At 40.7% G+C, this 25809-nt stretch overlaps 1 protein-coding gene across 2 annotated transcripts in view; it reads right to left on the bottom strand.

Annotated features, from left to right (window-relative positions):
• Nucleotides 1-25809, bottom strand: part of Baalc (BAALC binder of MAP3K1 and KLF4) — a 59607-nt gene that overhangs the window by 13495 nt on the left and 20303 nt on the right. Inside the window, exon 2 of one of the 2 annotated variants that reach the window (XM_076836316.2) lies at nucleotides 5571-5677. The exons of the other annotated variant lie outside the window; for it this stretch is intronic. Coding sequence (XP_076692431.2) covers nucleotides 5571-5677 — 107 coding nt within the window. The remainder of the gene's footprint in view (nucleotides 1-5570; nucleotides 5678-25809) is intronic. 2 annotated transcript variants of the gene reach the window in all.

Below are 25809 nucleotides of genomic sequence, written 5' to 3'. Positions count from 1 at the left end.
AATCAAGAATGTAACTAATGTGGCTATTGAGAGGGGCATGAGGAGATGAGGCAGATGGTACTGTGCCAGAAATAGGTGTGCATGGTGTCAGACAACTATTAGAACCTTTCTGCATGTTGTGTCGTTTCATCTTTATAGGGGCCCCGTGAAATGGGAATCATTATTCAATCTCTTCATTGTCCCACATTCTGGGCTCCATCTGCAAGTCTACCACATACTACCTCTCTCAAGCCAGGGAGGTGGGAGAATCACCTTTATTTTACAGGCAAAGCCGTTCCCCCATAATTTCTGTTTCAGAAGGGACTCAGGAATATTAACTTTTAAAAGTCCTCTGCCCATCCAGAGATTCTGATACGGGAGATTGTAAAGACTGTAAAGTCTTGTTTACATTATGGATATAGATAGATCTGTATATATCTACATGTGACAGTTGATACTTATGCTAATTTTGAGGATTGCATATACAGTCTCATCCATATTTTTTCCACAGTGAATCTTATAGCAGTAAATTAAGAGACATTTATGTGCCCCTGGAATGTGTCTTTTTTGACACCCTCCACAAAATTTTTATCCCATCTAGGAGAGAAGCCAAATCCCTGACTTTGCCAAAAGATGGGAAACAGCTGTGTCCAAAGCTTGCTGATAAATTGCAACCAGTGACTTCTTGCCAAAGCTGCCTGCTATTTTTGAAGTGGAACTGGGCAGAAAGGCAGAGTATAGGAATTAAAAATATAGTTGGGAGCCCCATGGGGAGCAGGTTTTCTCCTTGACCCTACCACCTGGCTGTCCTTTGAGAAGATGATCACAGTCTGTCCAGAATCGTCAAAAACTACCTTCGAGGCATTCCATTCAATGACAGAAAACCAAAGTATAAGACATTAGGAGATTCTTCTCAAGTAGATTGCTAAAGTCATATCAGATGAGATTCTGGTTCATCAAACTGCTTGGGCTCAGGTCCAAACACATGGCTGATGATAATTTTGTCTGAATTAATGTATAAATCGAGACTAGTTAACTACTTAGAATTTGTCTCCTCTTTCAAAATGAACTAGAAATAAAAGGTCTGTTATTTCTTCAATCTGAATAATCGTCAGCAGCATACTATAGTATGATATGAACACTTTTGCATAGCTATTATGAAAATATTCTTGGAAAATATTAAGTGATCTTTACATTTATGGTCAATTGTCTTTGGGAAAAATAATTTGGACAAAATAATGGGGAAAGAACTTTTTCAACAGATGTGCTAGAATAACTGGGTATCTTCATGCCAAAGAATGGACCCCCCTACCTCACACCATACACAAAAATTAACATGAATCAAATATCTAAATGTAAGTGCTTAAGGTATAAAACACTTTAAAAAAACATAGGTACAAATCTTCAAGATTTTGGATTAGGAAATGGTTTCTTAGAAGTGATCCCCAAATCATAAGCCACAATGACAAAAAATAGAGATACTGGACATCATCAAACTTGGAAAATTTTGTACTTCAAAGGGCACCATGAAGAAAGTGAAAAGATAATTTATGGAATGAAAGAGCATTTTTGAAAATTGTTTACCTGATAAGGAACTCTTACTTTCCAAGAACTCTTGCCACTCATTGAAAAAGTTAACCCCATTAAAGCGTGAGCAAATGATCTTAATAAACATTTCTCCAAAGAATATATGCAACTTACTAATAAACCTAGGAAAAGATGAACAGCCTCATCAGGTATCAGAAAAATGCATATCCAAAGCCAAGAGGAGATAGCACATAATTTATACCCACTAAAATGGCTATAATAAAAAATATGTTGCTGAAGAGATGGAGAATTTCAAACCCTCCTACACTGCTGGTGGGAATGTAAAGTCGTGCAGCTGCTTTGAGTCTAGCAGGTACTCATAATGGTTAGACAGAGTTACCATGATGCACAGTGGCACTCCTAGGTTTATACCCAAGAGGAATGAAAACCTCTGTCCATACAAAGACTTGTCCATGAATGTCCACATAGAAGCATTATTTAATAGCCAAAAAGTAGAAACAAAATATTTATCATGGATGAGCAAATATTATCAGGCAATACAAAAAATGAAATTTGAAAACATTATGCCAAATGAAAATTCAGTTATAGAAAATTCAGTTTATGTATATTATGCTTATGCTTACGCCTTATAAGTTGTTCACAAATGGGTAAATCTATAGATAGAAAAGTGAATTGGTGATTGACCAGGGATGGGGATTTTGGAGGAAACAAGTGACTCTGAATAGGTATGGGATTTCTTTCCAAGGTGCTGAAAATGTTTTAAAATCGATTAGAGGGAGGTTGCACAGCCCTAACCATTTAAAAAAAAAATCATTTAATTGTATGCTTTAAATAGGTCAGTTGTATAGTATGTGAATTATAGCTCAACAAAGCTAGTATTTTTTAAATGGTGAGCAACACGTTTTGGAATGTTTTATTGACTGAAGAAAACAAAAAAACATGTTTGGGCTTGAACAGAAGTAATTGGAGAAGAGACCAACTTGTGAACTTGTACAGCCCTTTAAGAGCCCTTGCAGTACTAGCAACGGCCCCCTAAGGCTATGGGTCCTGATCCAGGAGGGCATTGGAAACCTCTGTTCCCTGAGATGAATCACCAGCTGGTTACATCTGCCCTTGGTCACAAGAGTTAGTTGCGAAATGGCTTCCCTATAGTGCCCCAGTGGCAGATGAGGACACCTGCTGAGAGTAACAGCTGAAACTGGGGACAGTGGGCAGAAGCAAGGAGAGGCCTGTCTCTGTGAAATCCAGCCTGAATTCGTCTAAGAGCTGCCCAGGAGATAAGCTAACCAACTGGGAGATGCCAAGAGGGAAAGTCAGAACCTCACTTTCCTTCTCTCTGCTGCTGTCCTTGGAACCTGTCAGTCTTCTCCAAAGCTGCCCTTACTTCCCTCCCTCCCTCCCTCCCTCCCTCTGATCTCAGTGACAACTCCCTTTTGCAAGCATCCCTTCTGCCTCAAGATCTCTACAGAGCAGGTTCTTGGGGGCAGGTACTCAACCATATCTCTACTAACTGCTGCTGATCTAATAAAAGTTCAAAGTGCTGTCACATCAAATGTTTGGTCTGTTTCTGAAGTGCACAATATTGCTGTGACCATAACAGTATCCTATTTTCCAGAGCTTTCCTCTCAAATTGCCTAAAACACTTCTTTGGCATTCTTCCCTTTACTCTTTTCCTTCCCTTGAATTATTCTCTTAACTGTTTAAAACGTGTACCTTAGTTTGCTAGGACTGTCATAACGGAATATGACAGGAGATGTGGCTTAAACAAGGTAAACTTTTCAGTTCTGGGAAGCTAGAAAGCCAGGATCAAGGTGTTCTTCTCCCTCTGTCTTCATGTGGGCCTTCCTCTGGGTGTGTCTGTGTCCTCATTTCCCCTTCGTATAAGTACACCTGTCGTACGGGACTAGTGCCTACCCAGATGACCTCATTTTATTTTTTTAAAGAGAATTTTTTAATATTTATTTTTTAGTTTTCGGCGGGCACAACATCTTTGTATGTGGTGCTGAGGATCAAACCCAGGCCACACGAATGCCAGGCGAGCATGCTACTGCTTGAGCCACATCCCCAGCCCCTCGTTTTATTTTAATTACCTTTTTAAAGGTCTTATCACCAAATGCAATAATATTTTGTCGTACCTGTGGTTTGAATAGGACTTCAAATGAATCTTAAGGGGACACAATTCAGCCCATAACTCCTTGTTTTTCCTTTTATAAATAAGAACTAGATGTTTCATGTAGAATACTAGGCTAAGGGGAAAAAGGGGAAAAATAAAAACAGAAAATGAAAATTACAGTCTACAAATCGGGGATAATTGGCATTTGCCTTTGGTATTCCAAACTTTTCAATTCAGATGCCATGTGTAATTTTTAAAAGCGCCATTAGATAATAATATTGATCTAATATTTTCTACCTTTATCTACCAATATTTCTACTCAGTTTTATTCCTTCTTCATCTACTTCTTCCTCATCATAAATGACTTATTCCTTCTTTTATCGTTTCTTTTAATCAGCCAACCATTAAAAAAATTTTGGTGCCTACTAAGTACCAGGCACTATGCCAGGTACAGGGGTTATACCTGAGACTTACGATTTACTAGGATTGTAGTCTCTCAGCTTAATCCTCTCCCCATCCACCTTCCCTTTCTTCCTGTCTCCATAGTCCAGCTCCATACCTGAAAGGATTCAGAGAGGTGGATGGCAAAGATTGTATTCTCATTGGAGAAGGAAGGGGATTATGTGGTCCAGTGTTGACACAATTATATTTGTGAGAGGGAGGAGGAGGCAAGTTGGAGAACACTCAGAAGGTAATAAATCTTATCTATTCATATGTCTAACTCCTCTTTCTGCTTCCATGTGACCCAGTTTGGATCCTTCCTTCTCAGGCTCAAATGGTCTGTACAATCCTAGGCATCCCACCAAACTGCCACTCTTACCATGGAATGTTCTCCCAGGATAACCAATAGATGCCTGGGCAAAATGTTACAAGAGTTAATTAGATGTGAGGAGTGGCCCTCAGGCTCACACTGTCCCTCTGGTGGCTGATTTACTTCCCATACCCAAGGCCCTGCCCATCATGGCCCCATTTCTGTTTGGATATGGAGGGTTACTTTGATCTCTTATCCTGTTTCTTTACATGTCCAGACAAGATGTCCTGCTTGTGGTCTAGTCTCTTTCTATAAAGTTGACAAATCTAATTAGTCAGGGAAGAGACTCCCTTAACTGTTTCAAAGGTATCTGGAGTCATGCAAGGCTTGGTGGCCTGCCCTTTAGACTTTCTTTTCCTCCTTCAGTACTAGGGATAGACCTAGGGGTACTCCACCACTGAGCTACATCCCCAGCCCTTTCTATTTTTTTTATTTTAAGACAGTCTTGCTAAGCTGCCTAGGCTGGCCTAGAACTTGTGATCCTCATGCCCTAGCTTCCGAGTTGCTGGAATTATAGGCATATCCCATGGCACTTGTTTAAACTGTTTTCTTAATTGGTGAAATTTTCTGTAAGGGAATCCATCTTCAAATGCAATTTTCCACTCTGCTATGGTCTAAATGTTGGTGTCTCCCCAAAATGTATATGTTGAAACTTAAAACCTGGTGCATTGGTATTAAGAGGTGGGTCTTAAAGAAGTGATTAAGTCATGAGGCATCTGCCTTTAAGATGAGTCTGTTAAAGGGGTGCGTGCCTATAATTCCAGAGACCTAGGTAAGGGGATGGCAAGTTCCAGGGCAGCCTCAGTAACTTATCAAGACTCTGTCTCAAAAAAAAAAAAAAAAAAAATGGGGCGGAGCTGGGGATATGGTTGAAATAGTAGTGCACTTGCCTGGCATTCGTGAGGCACTGGGTTCAATCCTCAGCACCACATAAAAATGAAAAATAGTGTCCAACTAAAGCTAAAAAATATTAAAAAAAAAAAAAAGATGGGTGAGGGCTTGGGATAGCAGTAGAGCACCCTTGGGTTCAATCCCTAGTACTGCAAAATAAAAAAGAGGAAAAAATGGGGGGAATAATGCCATTATAAAGGATTGAAAGGAGCTGCCTTACCTCTTTGCTGTGTGAGGAGGTAACAAGAGGCGCCATCTTTAAAGCAGAGAGCAAACCCTCACCAGACACTGAATTTGCTGGTGTCTTGATCTTGGTCTTCCTACCCTCTAGAATGCTGAGCAATAAATTTGTATTTATAAATTACCCAGTGGGAGTTATTTTGTAATAACGACCTAATTCGATCACTTTTGGAGTGGTTAGCCCTTTAACAAGTGGCAACTGATTTCCTGGTTGGTTGGTTTTTTTTTTCTTGACATTTTCTGAGTTTAGTACAAAAACCAGCTTTTTTTTAGGCTCATTCCACATTGGAAATAGCTAGCACTAAATTGTTCTCTGAAGTGGACATTAGAAATTAGATGATATAACGTGATTAGATCTAAGAAAATATATTTGGGTCTGTAAAAAATAAAGAATTTATTCAAGTGAATTTTTTTAATTTTTGAAATTTTAAAATGTCCCAAAGAAATCAATCCTTTAGCATCCCTTGGAAACCTGCCCTATATTGTGCATTGGAATATTATTAGGGGATATAAAACACCTGCCTGATTCCTTTGTTTTTTGTAATTCAATTTGGTAACTTATGGCTTTCTTGAGAATTACTGAAATAGAGATGGGGAATATAGCTCAGTGATTGCTTTGTATGCATGAGATGCTAGGTTCAATCCCCAGCACCAGAAAACAAACAAACAAACAAAAAACCTGAAATAGTCATCCAAAATTAAATAATAACTTAGTTTCTTACTCATCAGGATGGCAAAAGCTAGGAAGTCTGACTATTAAATACTGAAAGCATGAGGTTAATGAATTCCCTCATAAACTGCTGGTGGGAGTGCAAAAAATGACTTTATAAGGAAATTAACAATATATTCAAGTTTGAAATGGGCATACCATTATGACTCAGCAATTTCAGTTCAGTTCAGGTTTTTAGAAAACCTCTTACCACTGCAAAAAGAGGCCTATTGAGGATATTCTTCATGCTGCTGCAGTAGGAAAGAATGTCATCAGCATAGCTACCATTCATCATCTGGATTACTACTAAATAAATTGTGGTTTACCTATTCTATGGACTTCTGTGCAACCATTTAGAAGTAAGAAGTAGATTAATAAATAGTCCAACATATGAGTGGAAAAGCAAGTAGAGCATAAATTATGTACATAAGATAGCTTTTATGTTGAAAAATAGTTACCTACTATGTTATTAGGTTTTTTTGGGGGGTGGGGATATTCGTGTGAGTGCATGTTCAGAGAAAATGGTCCAGAAGGGTGTCCAACAGACTGGTAACAATGTCTGTTTTAGGAAAAAGATAAAGGACCAGGATCATGGGATGGTATAAAGGGCTGTTATTTATAGCATTTCTGCATATTTTCATTTGTTACTTATGAAATAATGATTTTTTAAAAAATGGAGCTATATCATATTCTGCCTCTTCTCATTAGCAACAACTTTGAACCTACCACATTAAATCATCAAATATACTATAAAAAATAACCATCTACGATGATACAAGGACAAGAACAACAACACACAAGGATTAATACATTGCTATAGTTTTTCTCTGAATTTCTCTGTTCTATAGAGAAGTTCTACCCTTCTAAACTCAAGAGATGAGAAGTCCAGCTCTCTGGCTCAGTCAGTGTTCACTAAGGCATTCCAACAATGTGTGTAGTTGTTTATAGAACCTGTGGGTTACTATGTGACTGAAATAAGGCATGAGCTGGGATCATTTTTAAAATTTTTTTATTCTTTTTATATATACATGACAGGAGAGTATATTTTGACATATCATACATACATGGAGTATAACTTACTGTAAATGATGTGGAGTTACGCTGGTCTTGTATTCATATATCAACATGAGAAAGTTATGTCCGATTCATTCTACTGTCTTTCCTACCATCATCCCCGCTCCCTTTCCTTCTCTCCCCTTTGTCTAATCCAATGAACATTTATTCTTCTCTCCCCTGCCTTATTGTGTGTTAGCATCTGCAAATCAGAGAATATTAGGCCTTTGGTTTTTTGGGGATTGGCTTTTTTCACTTAGCACGATAGTCTCCAGTTCCATGCATTTACCAGCAAATGCTATAATTTCATTCTTCTTTAAGGCTAATATTCCATTGTGTATATATAAACTGCATTTTCTTGATCCATTCATCTGTTGAAGGGCATCTATGTTGGTTCCATAGCTTAGCTATTATGAATTGATCTACTATAAACATTGACATGGCTGAACCAGTATGCTGATTTTAAGTCCTTTGGGTATAAATTGAGGAGTGGGATAACTGGGTCAAATGGTGGTTCCATTCCAAGTTGTCTAAGGAATCTCCTTGCTGCTTTCCAGAGTGGTTGCACCAATTTGCAGTCCTACCAGCAATGTATGAGTGTGCCTTTTCCCCCGCATTCTTGCCAACATTTATTGTTGCTTATATTCTTGATTATTGCCATTCTGACTGGAGTGAGATGAAATCTCAGTGTAGTTTTCATTTGCATTTCTCTAATTGCTAGAGATGTTGAACATTTTTTCATATTTTGTTGACCATTTCTATTTCTTCTTCACATCTATTTTTATCTCAAAATTTTGAGACAAGGTGCTCTTAAGTTGCCTGGGCTGGCCTCAAATTTGTGATTTTTCCTGCCTCAGCTGGGATTATAGTTACATGCCACAGAACAGGGATTCTTGAGTAGTGTTTAAGAGGAAAGACTGGGCACCATTAGCATGAAGATTAATAAAAGAAAGGAGATTCACATCTGTGAGCACACGCAGGCCCCATATTGAAAGTTAAGGATGCAAAGACAAACTCCTGAAATGATTCATAGCTTAAAAGCATGGTGTTGGAGTTGGATTCCAAACTCTTCTTCATTGTGTCACATCAACTTGGCAGGTAGATGTTAGTATTCCCCCTTCTCTTGTTTTTCCAGAAGAGGATACCTAGGGTCAGACAGGTTAACTTGTTTGGGGTCCTGAAGTTGTTATCAGTGCCAGGATTCCATTTCCTGGTCTGGCAGGGTTGGAAACCTTTGCTTTAGCTTGCATTTATGTTTACTCACATCATTAAAAACAAAAAACAAAACTACAATGAATCATATTCTCTTTTTTCAGAGTTGGGCAATAATGAGTGGATGTATGGTGTCATCAAAATAAATGAAAGGCTTGTTTATTTTAAAGATAATCTGTAGCTCAACTGTTTTATTCTCAAGGATGGAACAGATCTTTAGAATTCAAGTAACTTGCTTTCCAGAATTGAGCAGGTCACACTGCAGGGACCAGTGAGAAGATGAATGTGGAGTGTTCCTAGGTGTATTTTTTTATTTCTTAGACAAGCGAAATTGCCCTCTGGCCAGGCACTTGGCCCTCTGGGTCACCAACTGAAGACTAGACGTGTATCCCATAACACTAAGGAGACAATGCCAGGCTTATTACTGCACTCAACCCTCTCGTGTCAAGAGTGCAGCCAGGTAGCCTTAGTCTGTCTCCACTCCATACAGAGATAGAAAATAATTCCAGAGAAGCTCACCAAAGCAGGGTGCTGCAGACTTCTGGCAACTTGACCAAGGGGAAGAGGCTACAAAACTAAGATGACTAATGGCAGTCTGTGGATTCCATTCTCCACTGGGCAGTTAGAGCAATCTTTTAGAATCTGACATGGGCCCACTTCTTCCCCAACTTCTCAATGTGTGAGGATACAGACCCAAGTCCTACATGCTTTGAAGGCTCTCTTGCTGCTTCTGGCCTTGGGTTTTTGCTCTCCCCTGCCCTCTGTACTCTACCGCTGGGGCACCCAGAGCCTTTACAGCACTTTCTCTTTTGCTCCCATGGCCTGGCTAATTCTCTGTCTCAACGGCCACACGGCTTCTGAGAGGGGCTTCCCACATCTTCCCCCACATCAGGCCAGGCTCCCTTGTTCTCTCCACAGTGCTATCCTTCTTCTTTGGAGCATTTACCACTGCCCAGCAGCCATGAGCTCCCTGAAGACAAAAGACCATGCCTGTCACCTTTATTTTCATGTCTGGTGTACCTTAGGCACTCAAGAAATGTCTATTGAGTCTTGAATGGTGGAGCAGGCTGCCAGAGTGTAATCTGTGCGGGAAGAAGCTGCCACATGGACCTCTAGGTATTAAAGTGGGTTTTTCCCCCCCTTTTGATGTGCCAAACGGCTAAGATTCCCAGGGAAGTGGTTATATCATGAACCATGATTGCAGTGGAGGGCTGGGAGCCAGAGGAGCAGCTTGGTACCCAGTGTGGTCACACTAGTGGAGTCCTGTCACAGGCCTCCAGACGCTCACTCCACCTGCCTCTTCAGCTTGCCCTGATTCCCCACGGGCTACCCATCGAGGCTGGAATCTGTCTAGGATTCCCTCAAAGCTGAGTGCAAACTGGAGGACTCTACAGGCAATCTTCTCCAGATTCTTCCTGAAGTCCTCAGGGGCCAAGTTTACCCATAGGTTTGTGCCACAGAAAGGCAGAATAGCTTCTCATGAAGGTCAGAGCAGTTAAAGCAGTTCTCCAGTGACCTCAGCTTAGTAAAGAGGACCCTGAATCCAGCAGGCAGGAGGGTTGGTGACAGACCTGGGGATACTGCCTGGGGTAGAAGCGACAAGAGTTGTATCCTCCTTGCCACAGGTGGCCGAATGGTTACTGGAAAGGGTCAGTGGTAGGGTTAGGTTAGGGTAGCTTTGATGTGGAACTCCAGCCGGGTGCTGAGGGCCTGACCCCTGAACCTTTGATCCTGGGGCTGGAAGGCCTATGGGGCCGACTTCGTACCAAACAGAAAGGGGCCCCACCCTCAAAACTGCTCCCTCCTTTTCCCTGATGGTTGAAATTCCTTCCCCAGGTGCTATGGTTTGAATGTTTGTGTTCCTCCAACATTCATGTTGAAACTTAATCCCCATGACGGTATTAAGAGCTGAGGCCTTTGAGGAAGTAACTAAATCATGAGGGAGCCACTCTCATGAATGAAATAGTGCCTCAAAAAGGAGCCAGCTCTGGCCTGCTCTGCTCTGCTACTCTTCCATCAAGTAAGAATACAACATTCCTTCCCCTTTTGCCCTTCTGTCGCCTCCACCATAGGAGGATGCAGAAGGCTCTTTCCATGAGGGATGGGTCTCCACCAATGCCTTGATCTTGGCTTCAGCCTCCAGAACTGTGAGAATTTCTGTCTTTTATAAATTACCCAGTCTGGAGTATTTTGTTATAATAAGAAAGGCTGACACCAGGGAACAGACTCTCCTACTGTGATTAACACTAAGGTTAAAATTTTGTTAGCTCCAGGAGGGGGGGATATGGTAAATTAAATTTGCCCCACTCCATCTTCTAGTCTTTTAGGGCAGAGGGGTTTTGTTTGTTAAAATGACCTCACCAGCTTGCATTTGGGTTGAGAGGGAACACTCTAACATAAAGTCACATTCTTCCATGCCAGAAATTAAATAATATTACATTGTATGTCCTTGCCACTCTACCTCCCCCAATCTTTAAAAGGCCTGGGATTTTTGTTTGTTAGAATGATTCTGTTGCTTGCTTCTGGGTTGAAAAACCAAGGTAATTAACTAGTGGAAAGGAAGCTAAAGAAAAGACGGGCATTAAATGGGTGTATTCAATAGTATTTATGTGGAGAAGGGCTGAAGCAGAAGAGTGGTTATCAGGGAGAAAGGAAGGAGAGATTTGTGGGAAGTATCTGCTTGGTTGGTTTAAAACAAAAATTTCAAAGAAGTTTGGTTGCATGCCAAAAGGAAAGCTCCTTCCTGTATGATATTTTTCTCGTGAGATAGAGCAGCATTTGAGTTGCGAACCCCCTACCCCCATCATTGCCATGTAACTGAATTTGACCCCATTTTGATGATGATCCTCTTGGGATCATCCTTAAGTGCCTGTGAGTTCATGACTTAAATTCATGTTCATTTAACGGGTGCCTTGGTGGTGGGCTGATGGTTCTGGGAAGGGTATGCTTCAGTAAGGTGGGAGTCAAACCCCAGCTCTGCCTTTTGCAAGTTGTGTGACCTTTCCAAAGAAAGAATATCTATAAGGTGTCTGTCTACCAAGTGTGCAATGCTCTGCTGCATGCAGTATCTATGCAAATGGGTACCATTACTCCCCTCTTACAAACTGAAATACAGTGGCTCAGAGAGGCTAAATAACTTCCTCAGAAAATCAGCCAGTGGTGGAGCCAGAACTCAAAACCAAGTTTTATACTACTCTGAAGACATCTTGTTCTCATCCACTGGTTCAGTCACTGCCCCAGCATTTAATATCACTAAGCCTCAATTTTCTTGGATATAAAATGAGAATCATGATATCCACATCAAAGAAAAGAGTGGGTGAGCTGGCACACAGTCAGGGTTAATTTCACACCTTCTCACCCCCAGAGAATATCATCAAAAGTCGACTTTGCTAAGGCTATAATTTTGTTTCCTACCTATTCAGTAGATAGCAACACTGAAAGGGATTTAGGCCTGGAGACTAAGGGGCCCCAGGGAGACAACTGGGAAGTGCAAGGCTAATCTGAAGTGAGAGACGCTGATTGACAGATTGCTATTATATCAGGGTCTGCTTATTGCATGTGATCAGAGGGCTAAGATGTGATTTATGACAGGGATAAAAAGATGCATCATGTTCATAAGGTTTTTGGGTGTCCTACCTTCTTTAGAAGGATAGTTTGGGCTTGGCTACCTGCTGGGTCTTTGTCATAGTGAATAAAAATGAACAGAACAAAAGGAAAGCCTATAATGGGGTATATCGTGTAGTTCTGCACCAGGTATATACTGTGCCTCTCTGAGATGCCAGAGATGAGAGGAAGGCACCTCCTCTGGAGGTGGTATTTGGGATTTGAAGAAGTCTAGGAGGTATTGCTGTTGGTGAAGCACAAGACAGAGCAAAGAAAGACAGAGGCCAAATTATGGGTGACCATAGTTCCTTGTTAAGTTTGAACACTGTTTTGGAATACTGTGGAGAATCCATTTGAAGAGTTCAAGCTTAGAGCCAGGGAGTCCAGCCAGGGGAGCCTGGCCTTGGGGTTCTCACCTTCTGGAGTTTCCTTTATCCCTTTGAATCCTTTTTTTTTTTTTTTTTTTTAATCTTCCCAGTTGGATTTTCAAATTGGAAACCACTCTCAGAAGACAAAGTGATACCATTTGGGAGGGTGGCTTTTGCAAGAAAATCTGACCTGATGAGTGCAATTAAATATTTAGGGAAAAAAGGGGGAGACTTCAGAACAATAGTAAATTAATTAGGCTGATCACTGTAACCACACTGTAGATGAAAAGGTTTGCAATAACAATTTCAAAAGGACTTGGTCTGAGTGAATGGATGATGTTTAACGACCTACTCCTGTATAGCTGTCTAGTAATGCATAAGTGGATGGTGATATCCAAAATCTCTTCTGCAGAAGTCACATAAGACAGTAGTGCTAGAGAACAAGGGGAGCGAGAAGTGAATTATGCTCACTGCTTTTCATGTGAGCCTATATATATCCAGAGATCAGTGAAACTCAAGTTTACTCACTTGGAGTAAACCTGGAAAATCACATCCTCTCAAATCATAGCAAATATTTTGGCTCAAGATTACCCACCTGACGTTCTCTCAGTCAGAAGTGCATTTACTTGAAGCCACAGGATAATAAACTCCAGAAACCAATTTCCACTGTGTGTCTCTTTTCTCCTAATACTCTACTGGGTATTAGGAGACACCAGCTGAGAGAGCAGGAAGGTGTTTCTTGGGCAAATTAAATGAGTCTCCAGGGAAGGCAGAAAGATAAGCTCCTGAAGAAGGCCTTGAGACAGAAAATAATCCCTGTAGGCAACAGAAGTGGAGCTTAGTGACGAGAAGCAGGGATTTTGGAATCTTCAGAAAGAACCAGGTTCATTCATGCCCCACATCTTTACTGGCATCTTCTGTTGAATGCAGTGCAATGCGCATTGGCTTGGCCATCAAGCAACTGGGCCAGTACCTTTACCACTACCACCTTGTGATGTGATCTTAGGCTAGTTACGACTCGGCCTCGGTTTCCTCATCTGATAAAACAGACTGCAGCACCCACCTCATGGGGAGAGAGCGAGGACAGCACGGAGGCTGGTGCAGGCCTGACTCTTGGCAGGAGCCTTAGACATGCCAGGGAACGTCTCCTGCAGGGAAGCAGGAAGTGGCCCCCAGACATCCCCTCAGCGGACATGAGCTCACCAGATGCTAGGACTCGATGGACCCCTAGGTTCAGAAGGCTTTTGTCCCTCATTCCCACATACACTATATTTTAAAGCCTCACAGCTTATTTAGGAGGGGTAAAGGGTAACATGGGGCAGCATGGACTAGAGGACACATGGACTGAGTTCTGTGGTCACCAAACCTCTCAATATATATTAGGGATTGAATGTTGGGGCATTAAATAAGATAACCCGTAAAGTACCCAACATTGTCTGACATGTAATAGGTGGTGAATAAATGTCAGCTCTCTTCCCTGCAGCTCTTTATGTATTGAGCACAGTTCTGGTGACATGGTATGGTAGGCAGAATAACAGTCCCTTAAAAATGTCCACTCCTAGCCCGGCACAGTGGCACATGCCTGTAATCCCAGCAGCTCAGGAGGCTGAGACAGGAGATCACAAGTTCAAAGCCACTTAGCAACTTAGAAGGCCCTTAGCAACGCAGCAAGACCCTTTGTCTAAATAAAAATATTAAAAAGGGTTGGGGATGTGGCTTAGTGGTTAAGTGCCTCTGGATTCAATACCCGGTACCACAAAAAAAAAAAAAAAAGTCTACTCCTAATCATTGGAACCTATGAATATGTTAAATTATGTGGCAAAAGGGAACTAAGGTTGTAAATGGAATTAAGGTTGATGATCAACTGGATTTAAGATAATTATCCTGAAATACCCAAGCTCCAAGTAAGCTTTGGTGTCCTTAAAGATGGAAGAGAAGCTGAGCGTGGTGGTGCATACCTGAAATCCCAGCCACCTCTAACCTCTGTGAAGCTAGGAGAGCACAGGGCAGAAGTTTCCAAATGTTGGGTCACAGAGATTTCCCCAGGGTGAGGTACAATGAGAAACATGAGAAAATGTATTGTGTATGTGTGTGCACCAGGGTATCCCCTTCCTAGAGACATTGGTGTGCTTCCCGCCACCTTCGGTCAGGGCTTCCTGCCCTACCCACTCCTGTCCCCTCTCCCTGGCCTTATTTTTTTTTCCCTATAGCACTACTTTCTTTCTTTTCTTTTTTTTTTTTTTTTTTTTTGGGCGGGGGTGGGGGGGTGGGGGCAGGGGCGGGTGGTACCAGGGATTGTACTCGGGGGCACTCAACCACTGAGCCACAGCCCATTTTGTATTTTATTTAGAGACAGGGTCTCACTGAGTTGCTTAGGGTCTTGCTAAGTTGCTGAGGCTGGCTTTGAACTTGTGATCCTCCTGCCTCAGTGCCCCGAGCTGCTGGAATTACAGGTGTGCACCACCAAGCCCCACAATTTTCTTAATCTATTACCCTATACTTAGAATTCAAGCATGAGGGCAAGGATTTTTGTTAATTATGTCACTGTTGTATTCTGGCCTAGAATAGTACTGACCACATAATAGGCAGTCAGTGTGTGTGTGTGTGTGTGTGTGTGGTTTATGAGAGAAAGAGATCCTTTCCAATGAAACAGTAATAATAATAAATGAGCCCTTTTTCATATTTTGACAAATAAAAAGTTAGCAACTCTATTAGCATGAACACACACACACTTCACACTTTTTTTTTCCTTTTTAATTTACACAATTTTTTTCCTTTTCGAACTTTATTAACTGATGGATCCCAAAAGTATTGGCCTTTTGGTCTCTTTGACAGTGATTGATTCAGGAGAAATTAATAACTTTGGCCATAGAAACCCTTGGGAAGTCAGCTGGGGCGGGCAGGGGAGGGCTTTGGAGAGGTGGATCTTCATCTACACAGCGCTTCCACAAGGGGCAGTCTCTCTCCTTCCTCCTGCTGCGGCAGCTGTGTATGGCCATGGCACCTGGAATGGCCCTGTAATCTTGCTGTCAGGCCGAGGGTGATGGGTGGAATGAACTCAATCTCAACATCAGCACTGTCACAATGTCAGACTACAAATTTCCCTACTAGTTAATCCAGTTTAAATTGGATTTTCTATTACTTACAAGTAGAGTGTGACCTGACACAAACCCTTCCAAGCCCAACCTGGCCCTGTCATTTAGCACCATCCATTAAGCCACAAAATTGGGAAAATCCTTGTAAGGAGCCCTAATGTGTTATCCTTAACAAGTGATGTGGTTTTTTTCCTCCTTTTAGGGTCATTTTCTCCCCTCCATGGATTGCCAGAGGCCATTGACCCATTTTTCATTTTTCCATGTAAAATTTAGAAAAGATATCTAAATTTTCTACTTTAAAGTCTTGGTTTGGAGACGATGTCAGTTTTCTCTCTGTTGAGGATATACTTTCCACCTATTTACATAATTCCTTGTCCACCTGGGTCCCCCAGAGACATTGTCTTTGGCAATTTTCTTTCTTTTTTTCTTGGTACCATGGATTGAATCCAGGAGCACTTTACCATTAAGACTTTCCAGTCCTTTTTAATATTTTGTTTAGAGAGAGGGTCTCAATGAGTTGCTTAGGGCCTTGCTAAGTTACTGAGACTGGTTTGAACTCCTGATCCTCCTGCCTCAGCCTTGAGCTGCTGAGATTACAGGCATGCACCACTGTGCCCCATGTCTTTGGCAATTTCTAATGGAATTAATCCATGGGGTTTGGAATGGAGTTTGGGGGAAGGCTCAAAAAGTGGTCAAAATCTCTGCCCTCAGAGCCCATGGAATAGTGTTTAAAGGAACAAGTTACTGAGTAGGTAATCCAGAAATCCTTGAAAAAGATCCATACATGGGTCAGATCCCTACCTGAAAAAGCAACACAGCACTGGAGTTTAGGATCATGAATTCCCTTTATGTGGCTACTTTCAGCAGTCATTGAAAGCAATGTAGATAATACCTAAGCATAGGCTAAGCACTGGATTTAACAGGCAATAACAAACCATGTGAGACCCTCTAATTTCTGTTTCTAAGCATCCTGATATTCTTTGGAGATAGAAAAGACTCTCTCTAAACAATCTCCAATCCCTCCAAGGCAATATAGGAAGAGATCACAAAAACATTCAAGAAGCACATCTCTGTGACCTAGTAGGAAATGACAGCATGCTCTGAGTATGACATCCATAGACAGAAAATAATACAGATAGATTAGAGGTAAACAGTATCAAGAAATGACAGGATTCCTTCTCTGAGAGAACCAAATGAAGGCATATGGCATGGCCCAGGTTGCAGGCCATCCTGCGAACTCCAGTATCCTAAGGACAGTTCCAGACTTGTAAATTTTCTCAGTGATGCCGCTTGTGGGTCAGTCATTCAGAATTCACCCCAAGTGTTGTTTCCCAGAGAAGATTTCACAAAGCTTTGGGTTTACAGAATAGATAACTAGTGTCCTATAAAAAAGGTTACAATACATTTTTTAAGTTTGGTCAACTTTGCATCAAACAAAGGGCACTTGTTCCCCGAGACTGCTGTAATAAGTGACCACAGACTTGGTGACTTAATAGAATTTCATTCTGTCATAGTTTTGAAGGCCAGAGTATGAATCAAGGTGTTGCCAGGGCAGAGCTGCCTCCTGCTGGTGTTCCTTACCTCTTCTGGCTTCTGGTGGCTGTCAGCATTCCTTGGCCGGTGGCCCCATCATCCCATCTCTGCCTCCCTCTTGACATCACCTTCTCTTCTGTGTGTGGTGTAACGTTGAATTGTCCTCTCCCTCCCTCATAAAGCTACGTGTGATTGCATACGGACTCCATCCTGATGTTAGAGTTCTGGATATGCTACCCCAAAATATGCCTCCTTGACACACTGAAGAGTAGCAGAAGCAGGAAGTTCTCTCTACCTATCCTTCTGCCCTGAAGCAGGTCCTGAAAATCTAGAAAAGACTTTTTGACCTCCCTCTGAAGCACATCCCAAGACTCTTGTGTGAGAGGTGCCCTCCCTAAACCCAAAGAAAAGGAGATAAGGAATATTGTTTTCTTTTTTTTAAAACTGGAAAAAGTAATTTATTTTTTTAAATATGTATTTTTTAGTTGTAGATGGACACATATTTTATTTGTGGTGCTGAGGATTGAACCCGGTGCCTCATGTGCCAGGTAAGCGCTCTACCACTGAGCCACAGCCCCTCCCTGGGAGGATCCTTTTCTGAAGACACAGGAACATAGGAGAATCTGAGGAAAAGACCTTGCTAATTTTCCCTGGTTTATTACCATTAGAACATGCCCTTTGTCCATTCATATTTCTCTATACTTGTTTCAGCAAACCTAGCATCAAAATACACAGGTATAACCATTTCTTTGGATCTTCATTTCTGTTTAAGTGTTCCCATGTCATATGTAACTTAAACCAATTTAAAATCTTTTTCTTGTTAACCTATCATTTACTATGGGGGCCTAAACCATAAAAGGATATGCAGAGAAATAATATTTCCCTCCCCTACTCTGATAATCCAGGAAAAAACTACTACTTTTAAGGTCTTTGTTATGTTTTAGATGTGCTGTCCCCCAAAAGCTCACATGTGAGACAATGCAAGAAGGTTTGGAGGAGAAATGATTGGGTTATAGCTTTAACCCAATCAGTGAATTAATCCCTGATGGTATTAACTGACTGGTAACTGGAGACAGGTGGGCTATGGCTGGAGGAAGTGGTTCATTAGGGGCAGGACTATGTGGTATATGTTTTGTAACTGGCAAGTGGCCTCTGCTTTCTGATCATTGTGTGAACTGCTCTCTGCAATACTCTTCCTTCATATCCTGCCTCACCTCGAGCCCTGAGGAATAGAGCTGGCCTTCTATGGACTAAGACCTCTGAAACCTTGATCCCCTAAATAAACCTTTCTTCCTCTACAGTTGTTCTGGTTGGGTCATTTTAGTTACAGCAGTGAAAAAGCTGACTCGAAGAGTCTTTAACCCCATCTAACTCACTCTTGTGCCATGTAAAGTAATATATACAGGTTCTGGGGATTAGGTCTGTTGCTCTAGCTTTGGGGCCATCATTCAACTCTGCTATACATGGTAACAGGTCAATTTGCTCCAAGTTTCTCATTGCCTTTAATGTACTGTGTACATTATGACTCTCACAGGAGTTCATGATGTGGAGCACTGCCCAAATTTATTGAGTCCAGGTGCCTTGCTGGAGTGAGACTAGAGAAGTGGCTGTCTGTATCCTCAGGTCTCTTCTAAGTCCAAAAATTTATGAATCACCCCTTGTATTTTATATATTTGTATATTTCCAAGTTCACTCACCCACAGTTTCCTCTGCCCTCATCTGCATCATGCATTTCAAAGGTAAGCCTACAAAATAAACTAGCTGGCATCCCTGTAGCAGATACCCAAGGTCTCCGCAAGAAGAGTCTGCTTCATGGCAGGCCATGGGCAGGAAGCCGTTCCCAGGACCTGGCATGTGGTTTGCCTTATGGTTGGACCCCTGGCTGTGCCTGGCATAAGAAGGTCCCATGTCATTTCAATTTTTCTGAGCAAACACAAATGACTTTCTCCTGTATTCCCAAACCATGTGGGAGGGTGGGGGAGAAGGGGAGGAAGGGAGAAGAGATGCTAGAGGGTTTTGCCTGACAACCAAATTGGAATTTTCATATTTGTACTTTTCCCATGAGAAGTCCATCTTGATGGAGGAGGTGGGATGAATGGATTCAGGATCCATCCCCACTTTCACAGTCTAATTAGTTTTCAGCTTTTGGAATTTGAATCTTTCAAAAGGGACTCTGAATACTTTTTATTTATTATTATTATTATTATTGGTACCAAGAATTGAACTAAGGGGTGCTTAATCACTGAGCCACATCCCAACCCTTTATATTTTTCATTTTGAGACAGGGTCTTGCTAAATTGCTGAAGGCCTCACTAAGTTGCTGAGGCTGACTTTGAACTTGTGATTCTCCTGCCTCAACCTCCCAAACCATTGGGATTACAGGCATGCACCACCACGCCCAGCTGTAATTTTTATTCTCTAGGTTGTGCACGGATCAAAGTCAACCTGTGTTCTCTACGAGGCCAGACTTGCCCATTGTGAGAATGACTGTCCTGTCCATAACTTCTTCCTTCTTTCTGTGGCAGGTCTTAAAAGGAATTTCTCGAGGGCCTTCTGGTTCTTACGGAGACTGCAGGGCTGTGAGAAGAGCCACGTTAACTTTGTATTCTGTGATCATTTTACTCATCTCTGGCACAACAGTTATTAGTTACTTAGATCTTGGTTCAACTTTGGCATAATTCAAGTGGAGTAACGTTTCCCCCAATCTCTTTTAATTTTTGGAACATAGAATCACTGAAAACTAGTATTTTGAAATATGAAATCATTGATAACTAATTGAAATTTAAATGTAGCTGGGCTTGGTGGTACATATCTATAATTCCAGTGACTTGGGAGACTGAGGCAGGAGGATCACAGGTTCAACCCCATCTCAATAACTTAATGAGGCCCTGTCTCAGAATAGAAAATAAAGGATGGGAATATAGCTTAGTGGCAAAGTGTTCCTGGGTTCAATACCTAGTACCAAAAAAAGTGATAAAAGTTTAAATGTTGGAAGTTTCTGTCCGTAAGGCATAGTTTTGGAATAATTTTTATAAAAACATTTACCAAATGCCTATTACATGCAGGCTGTCCTTTTCTCTACTTGTTGGTCAATGTGCCTAAAAACACAGCAGTTAGCAAACCTCTGAGGGGCTTAGGATATATCCTTATGTTTCCATTTGGTGATAATTGTGAAAACATTACAAGCCAATTTGGGATCATCCAAATGATCTCAACTTAGAAGTCCATGATTTTGTGCTCACGTTTGTCTTATAAAGGCTAAATTGGTAACAACTCCTTTAGTAGTCTTGAGGTATGAGAAAGGACACATAAATAAGATCTCTGAACTATATGAAGGCAAAATGGCCCCATGGGTGAAGATTTCAGAGTCATTTAAGGAGAGAAAGAGTGGTAGAATGGAATCCTCACCCATCACTGGGTAAGGCAGGGGCTCTGTGCTGGAAATGATGAAATTTATATCTACGTGGTACACACAGTTCCCATCTTGAAAGTTTCCAATGCAATAGTGGATGGTTAATGTTGGTGTTACTCTTACAAAAAAACTATCATGCTCAAAAATCAGAATCCAGTGGGCAAAAGTGAGATAAAAAAAATAAGCAAAAGTATTTTCCTACAACTAAAACCAATTATTTGCATTTAAATTTTTACAAAACAAAATTATTTGGTGTAGTAAATCAACATTTCTGGATTTCCCGTTTGTGTGTGGGTCTCTCCTTTGTAAACTGTGCTTTATTGACAGCTTGTGATCTGTAAGGAATAGCTTAATCAAACTTAATTGCACATTTCAAAGTAAATTGTAGTTTTTTTTGAAAGCCATTTAAGTTATTCTTGAATCATTTAATCCTTAAATCTGTAAAGTTGGCATTATTGTTCCCATTTTACAGGGAAACTAGAGATTTGGAAATTTGCCTCATAGAGTAAGAAGCATGCTAGCATAGAATTCAGGCTATCTAACCCTAATGACATTATACTGCTTTCCTAGAGCAAAGGAGGTTTTCTTGGATAAGATGTCTGAATTCTGCAACATTTTATCAAATTCTTATTCACCAAAAACCATTTTCATTGAAAGATACATTTGTCAAAGCTAGTCAAATGCTCTTTGTACTGAAGGTGGGGAAAAGCCAAAGATCAATATCCCAAGATGGGCATAATGGCACAGTGCCTATAATCCCAGCAGCTCTGAGGCTGAGGCAGGAGGATCCCAAGTTCATAGCCAGCCTCAGCAATTTAGCAAGGCTCTAAGCAACTAAGTAAGACCCTGTCTCAAAATTAAATATACAAAAGCTGGGGATGTGGTTCAGTGGCTAATAGCCTCTGGGTTCAATCTCTAGATCCAGCCACCAAGAAAACAGAAAATATCAATATGCCAAAACTAGCAGAAAACTACTTAAAATTCAATCTAGAAAAGTTGTCTTGAACTATATACTGTCCCATGTAGAAGCAGAAGCAGACAAGAGCAGAGTTCTAAGGAGAGATCTAAGATGGCAGAAGTGGATGCAAAGGAAAGCCTAGTTATTTATACTGAAAAGAACCTGGACTTTAATAGGATGAAATGCTAATTACCCTTAGTGACTGTACCCCATAAATAGGCACAATTTTTATGTCAATTAAAATTTTTAAACAAAGTTCTTTAAGAAAAACTGGAATATAAGCAGTTTGGGATGGTTTGCTATATAACAGCAATTTATGAATATATATTTTATAATTTAAAAAAAATCCTGGACTAACAATTCCCAGGAAAGGGCTGCAGCACAGCTGATACAGAACCCAAACTTGAGAATAGTGCTCAGGTATTGAGGCAGACTCACTGACAAATTTACTATTAAAGAATTGACCTCTGTCTTTTCTTGTGTGAAGTCTAGGTTTGGGGATACTTAAAGGAAGCTTGTCTTGCCTGGGTCTCCTGAGTTCTCCAGGTGCCACCCCAACAGGAGGGCTGAACAGAGGTGGGCAAGATAGAAAGTGTGCTGCCTCTTTTCTAGTTTTTCATGTTGCCAGCAATCCTCAGTTTGTAGATGTATCATTCAAACCTCTGCCTCCATTTTCACAAGACTGTCTCCCCTCTGTGTCCAAATTTCATTTTTTCTTATAAGAACATGAGTCATCTGTTTAAGACTCACCTAATCCAGTATGACCTCATTTTAACTTGATTACATCTGCAAAGACCCTGTTTCCAAATAAGGTCACATTCACAGGTACTGGGAGTTAGGACTTGAATTGAATTCTGTAGAAAAATATGTTCAAGCTGGGCTGGGGTTGTGGCTCAGCGGTAGAGAGCGCTTGCCTAGCACATGTGAGGCCCTGAATTCGATCCTCAGCACCACATATGAATAGGTAAAATAAAGATATTATGTCCAACTACAACTAAAATAAATAAATATATGTATAAAAAAAGAAAACCACCAAGAACCAGCAAATCCATATTTTAAAAAATAATTACAAATGAGGTTTTTTATTTTTTAAATGGGCTCATTAAATTCCAGTTCTGAAATGACAAATTTTATAATTGTAAATGCAACAAGTTTTGTTTCTCAAATCCTACTAAAACAAAATATAGGGAAACTTTCAAAGGCATAAACCCACAAGGACAAAGAGAAGAGAGGCTACACAGTTTTGAAAGCCAGAAAAGAGATGAGATAATGCTTTGAAAGCTGAATCCAAGCAGAAAAGGGGAGAGAAGTGACATAGTTTCTATCCCTATGTCCCCAAGGAACTCGGGATTCAGAGGCACTAGATATTTTTGGAAAAAGGGAGAGAAAGGATTTGTGCAAAATCTGCTTAGATAGCAGTTAGAACTTATATTCTCTTCCCAGCCCAGAGGATCTGAATGACTGCCCTTCCTCCATCCTTAAAGAACTTATAGTTTTGTTTTTTGGTCACAGTTTCTGAAATGAGAATCACTTAGAGCAATGGAATATTAAGATACTAGTTTTCTAATATTCAGATACTAGTCACACACACCCTCCAGGTAAGAAACTAGAAGAATCTTCTCAGTGGAATCTAATCACCCCATCTCCAAAGGACTAAAACTACAGACATCAAGTGTTCCTGAAAGGAATGAACCAGCAGATACCCTCCAGTGAAGAAAATGGATTTCCAGCCCCAATTTCATACCAGAGCTTCTGACCAACATGTTAGTGTTCTCTCCTTAAGCATGAGAAAACAGTCAAAGCCACCAGATGTTTGAGGAAAGCCTCCAAATAAAAGACAGAAAAACAAAGGGGTGGGGGAGATAAACTTGAAGAAACAAACATCCTAAGGAAAATCTAATTGATATGATCATCAGAAACACAATGTTTCTTGAAAAATGAGAATGGATGCTATAAAAAGGAATTCCAAAAGAGAGTTTTTGTAAATTAAAGGAGAAATGAAAAATTCAACACAAAGTTTGGGAGATAATGTTGAGGAAACATTATCTCTCCCAAAATAGGGGAGAGAAGACATTTTTTTTCTCCTAGACTAGTACTCTAATCTTCTTAAGACAAATGTTTCCATAATTGAACACTATTAGATTTCTTTTAATGCTCATGGAGACAGAGCAGGGGATGGGAACATGGAAGGATAAACTTCATACAAAGAATCAAGAATCAGAATGAGATCAGACTTGTTAATGATAACATTGGATTGCAGAAGAAATGAAACCATACCTTTAGAACTCTAAGGAAACATAAGTTTCATTCTAGACTTTTATACCCAGCCAAAATACCAGTGAAATGTACAAGGCATGAAGAAAAATTTGAAATGCAAAGTCTCAAAATATGTCACCTCCTACCCAGGAAGCTACTCGAGGATATTTTTGGTTTGTGTGAGTATAAATTTATAACATTTTTAAAAAATGTAATAAAACTGGATCAAGGCACTTTCCTGCCTAAAACCTTTCTAAAGCTTTTCATTACTATTAGGATAAGTCCATGTTATCATGACACAAGCATCCTGTGTGATTCAGCTTCACCTTGGCCCTAGTCCTTGCTCCTTTCCTCACTGCTGTCATGAGGTGCCAATCACAAAGGCTGTCCTTCAATACCTGGAAAGTGGAACTCTTCCTTTGTATGGCATTACAGCAATTATAAGTAATGAATTGTGTGAATCAGTTTGTTATCTGTCTCTTCTTCTACTTGTGTTGATATGATAGTCACTAGCCACAATTGGGCTATGTAAATCTAAACTAACATTAAGTAATATGAAAAACTCATTTCCTCAGCACAAGTTCCATTTAAGTGATCCATAGACCCCGGCTATTGTACTGGTCAGTGAAAACACAGAATATTCCATCATCACAGAAAGTTCTGTTGGACGGCACTGCTCTAGACTGTAAGCTGGCCTAGGGCTCAGTCCTTGTTGCCTAGGTTACCACTTTGAAATTGCTCCCCAAAATTCACTCCATTCAGGGTAAACAGTGAGAATACTGCCCTGAAAGTCCCATTTATATTTGGGCTTTCTTAGTCTCTTAAGTCCTTCAGTAACAAAAGCAAAACCTGCAGCAAACAAAATTAAAAGTTACCTCTAACAAAACACAGAACCATTGGGGCATAATGGTGGACTTAAGTAATCCATGAAGGCAAAAGACTACATTTCACCTGTTATTAGAATTAGTTTCCTCATTTGTCTTATGAGTCAATCATGAGAATTAAACAGGAAGGTGTGTATTTTGAGAATCCATTTAGATTTAAAGTATGTTAATGTGTCCTTTGTACCACATTAAGTCACTTTGGGCACTGTGGATTAGAAATCCAGTTTAGATGCTGTATTCAGCATTACACACAAAGAAATTAAATAGGTACAATTTCCTTTTAAGAGGATTATTACCAGGCTTTCAAAGAGGCACAAGCACCTAATTAATGATTAATGTGTTCATTGGATTTGAACAAATTAAACCCAGTGATGCATTCAAATATATTTATTTAAATGAATTTTTAAAAATAAAAATCTTTCAGGATAACAGTAAAATCACTATTTCCCTCTCCCCAACATACTGGCCCTGGGAGACTATCCTTATTAGTGACCCTGTCCATTCCAAAACAGGGTATCTGCCTTTCCACCCACACATCTTCATTTTAATCCCTGAATCAAGAAGGTCTCTGGAATCAAAATAAGGAAGCAGGGCTCTCTGATGCTTTGTCAAGTGTGCATATTTAGCTCTCTCCTTTCTATCCGTCACCTGTCCCTCTTGTTCTCCACTCGCTGTAACAAAACAACCAAGGGCAGGCCTGCAGCATTTCAAGATCAGAGCCTGGCAGAAACAAAGGTTCCACAAAAAAGCAAGAGCACTCTAAGAAGCAAGCAAGAAGTGGGGTGGTAGAAGCTTAAATTCTGAGTCATTAAAAGACAGTGGACAAAGACGACCTTTCCTCAGGACATGTCCTCATCCTGCGCTTGACAGTGTGTGGTCATTTAATGGAAGGCAAACAATGGAGAACCTGCTCTGGTGATCCATGGAGGACAACTGAAAGGAGATGAATCCCCATGCTAGATGCAAGGGAGAATTTTGGCGGGGGGGGGGGGGGGGGGTGGTGGGGGGGCACCAGGAGGACATGTCATGCAGTCATGATGATAGCAAGTGCTTCATCAATGCCAGCTGAGTCCTTGACATACGTTACATCATTCATCTGCACCTCAGTGTCGGGGAGGGCAGGTATTATTTTAAAAACACTATG

This window comes from Callospermophilus lateralis, chromosome 16, assembly GCF_048772815.1.
Source record: "Callospermophilus lateralis isolate mCalLat2 chromosome 16, mCalLat2.hap1, whole genome shotgun sequence".
Classification (NCBI taxonomy): Eukaryota; Metazoa; Chordata; class Mammalia; order Rodentia; family Sciuridae; genus Callospermophilus; species Callospermophilus lateralis.
This window is presented reverse-complemented; position numbering and strand designations above follow the sequence as displayed.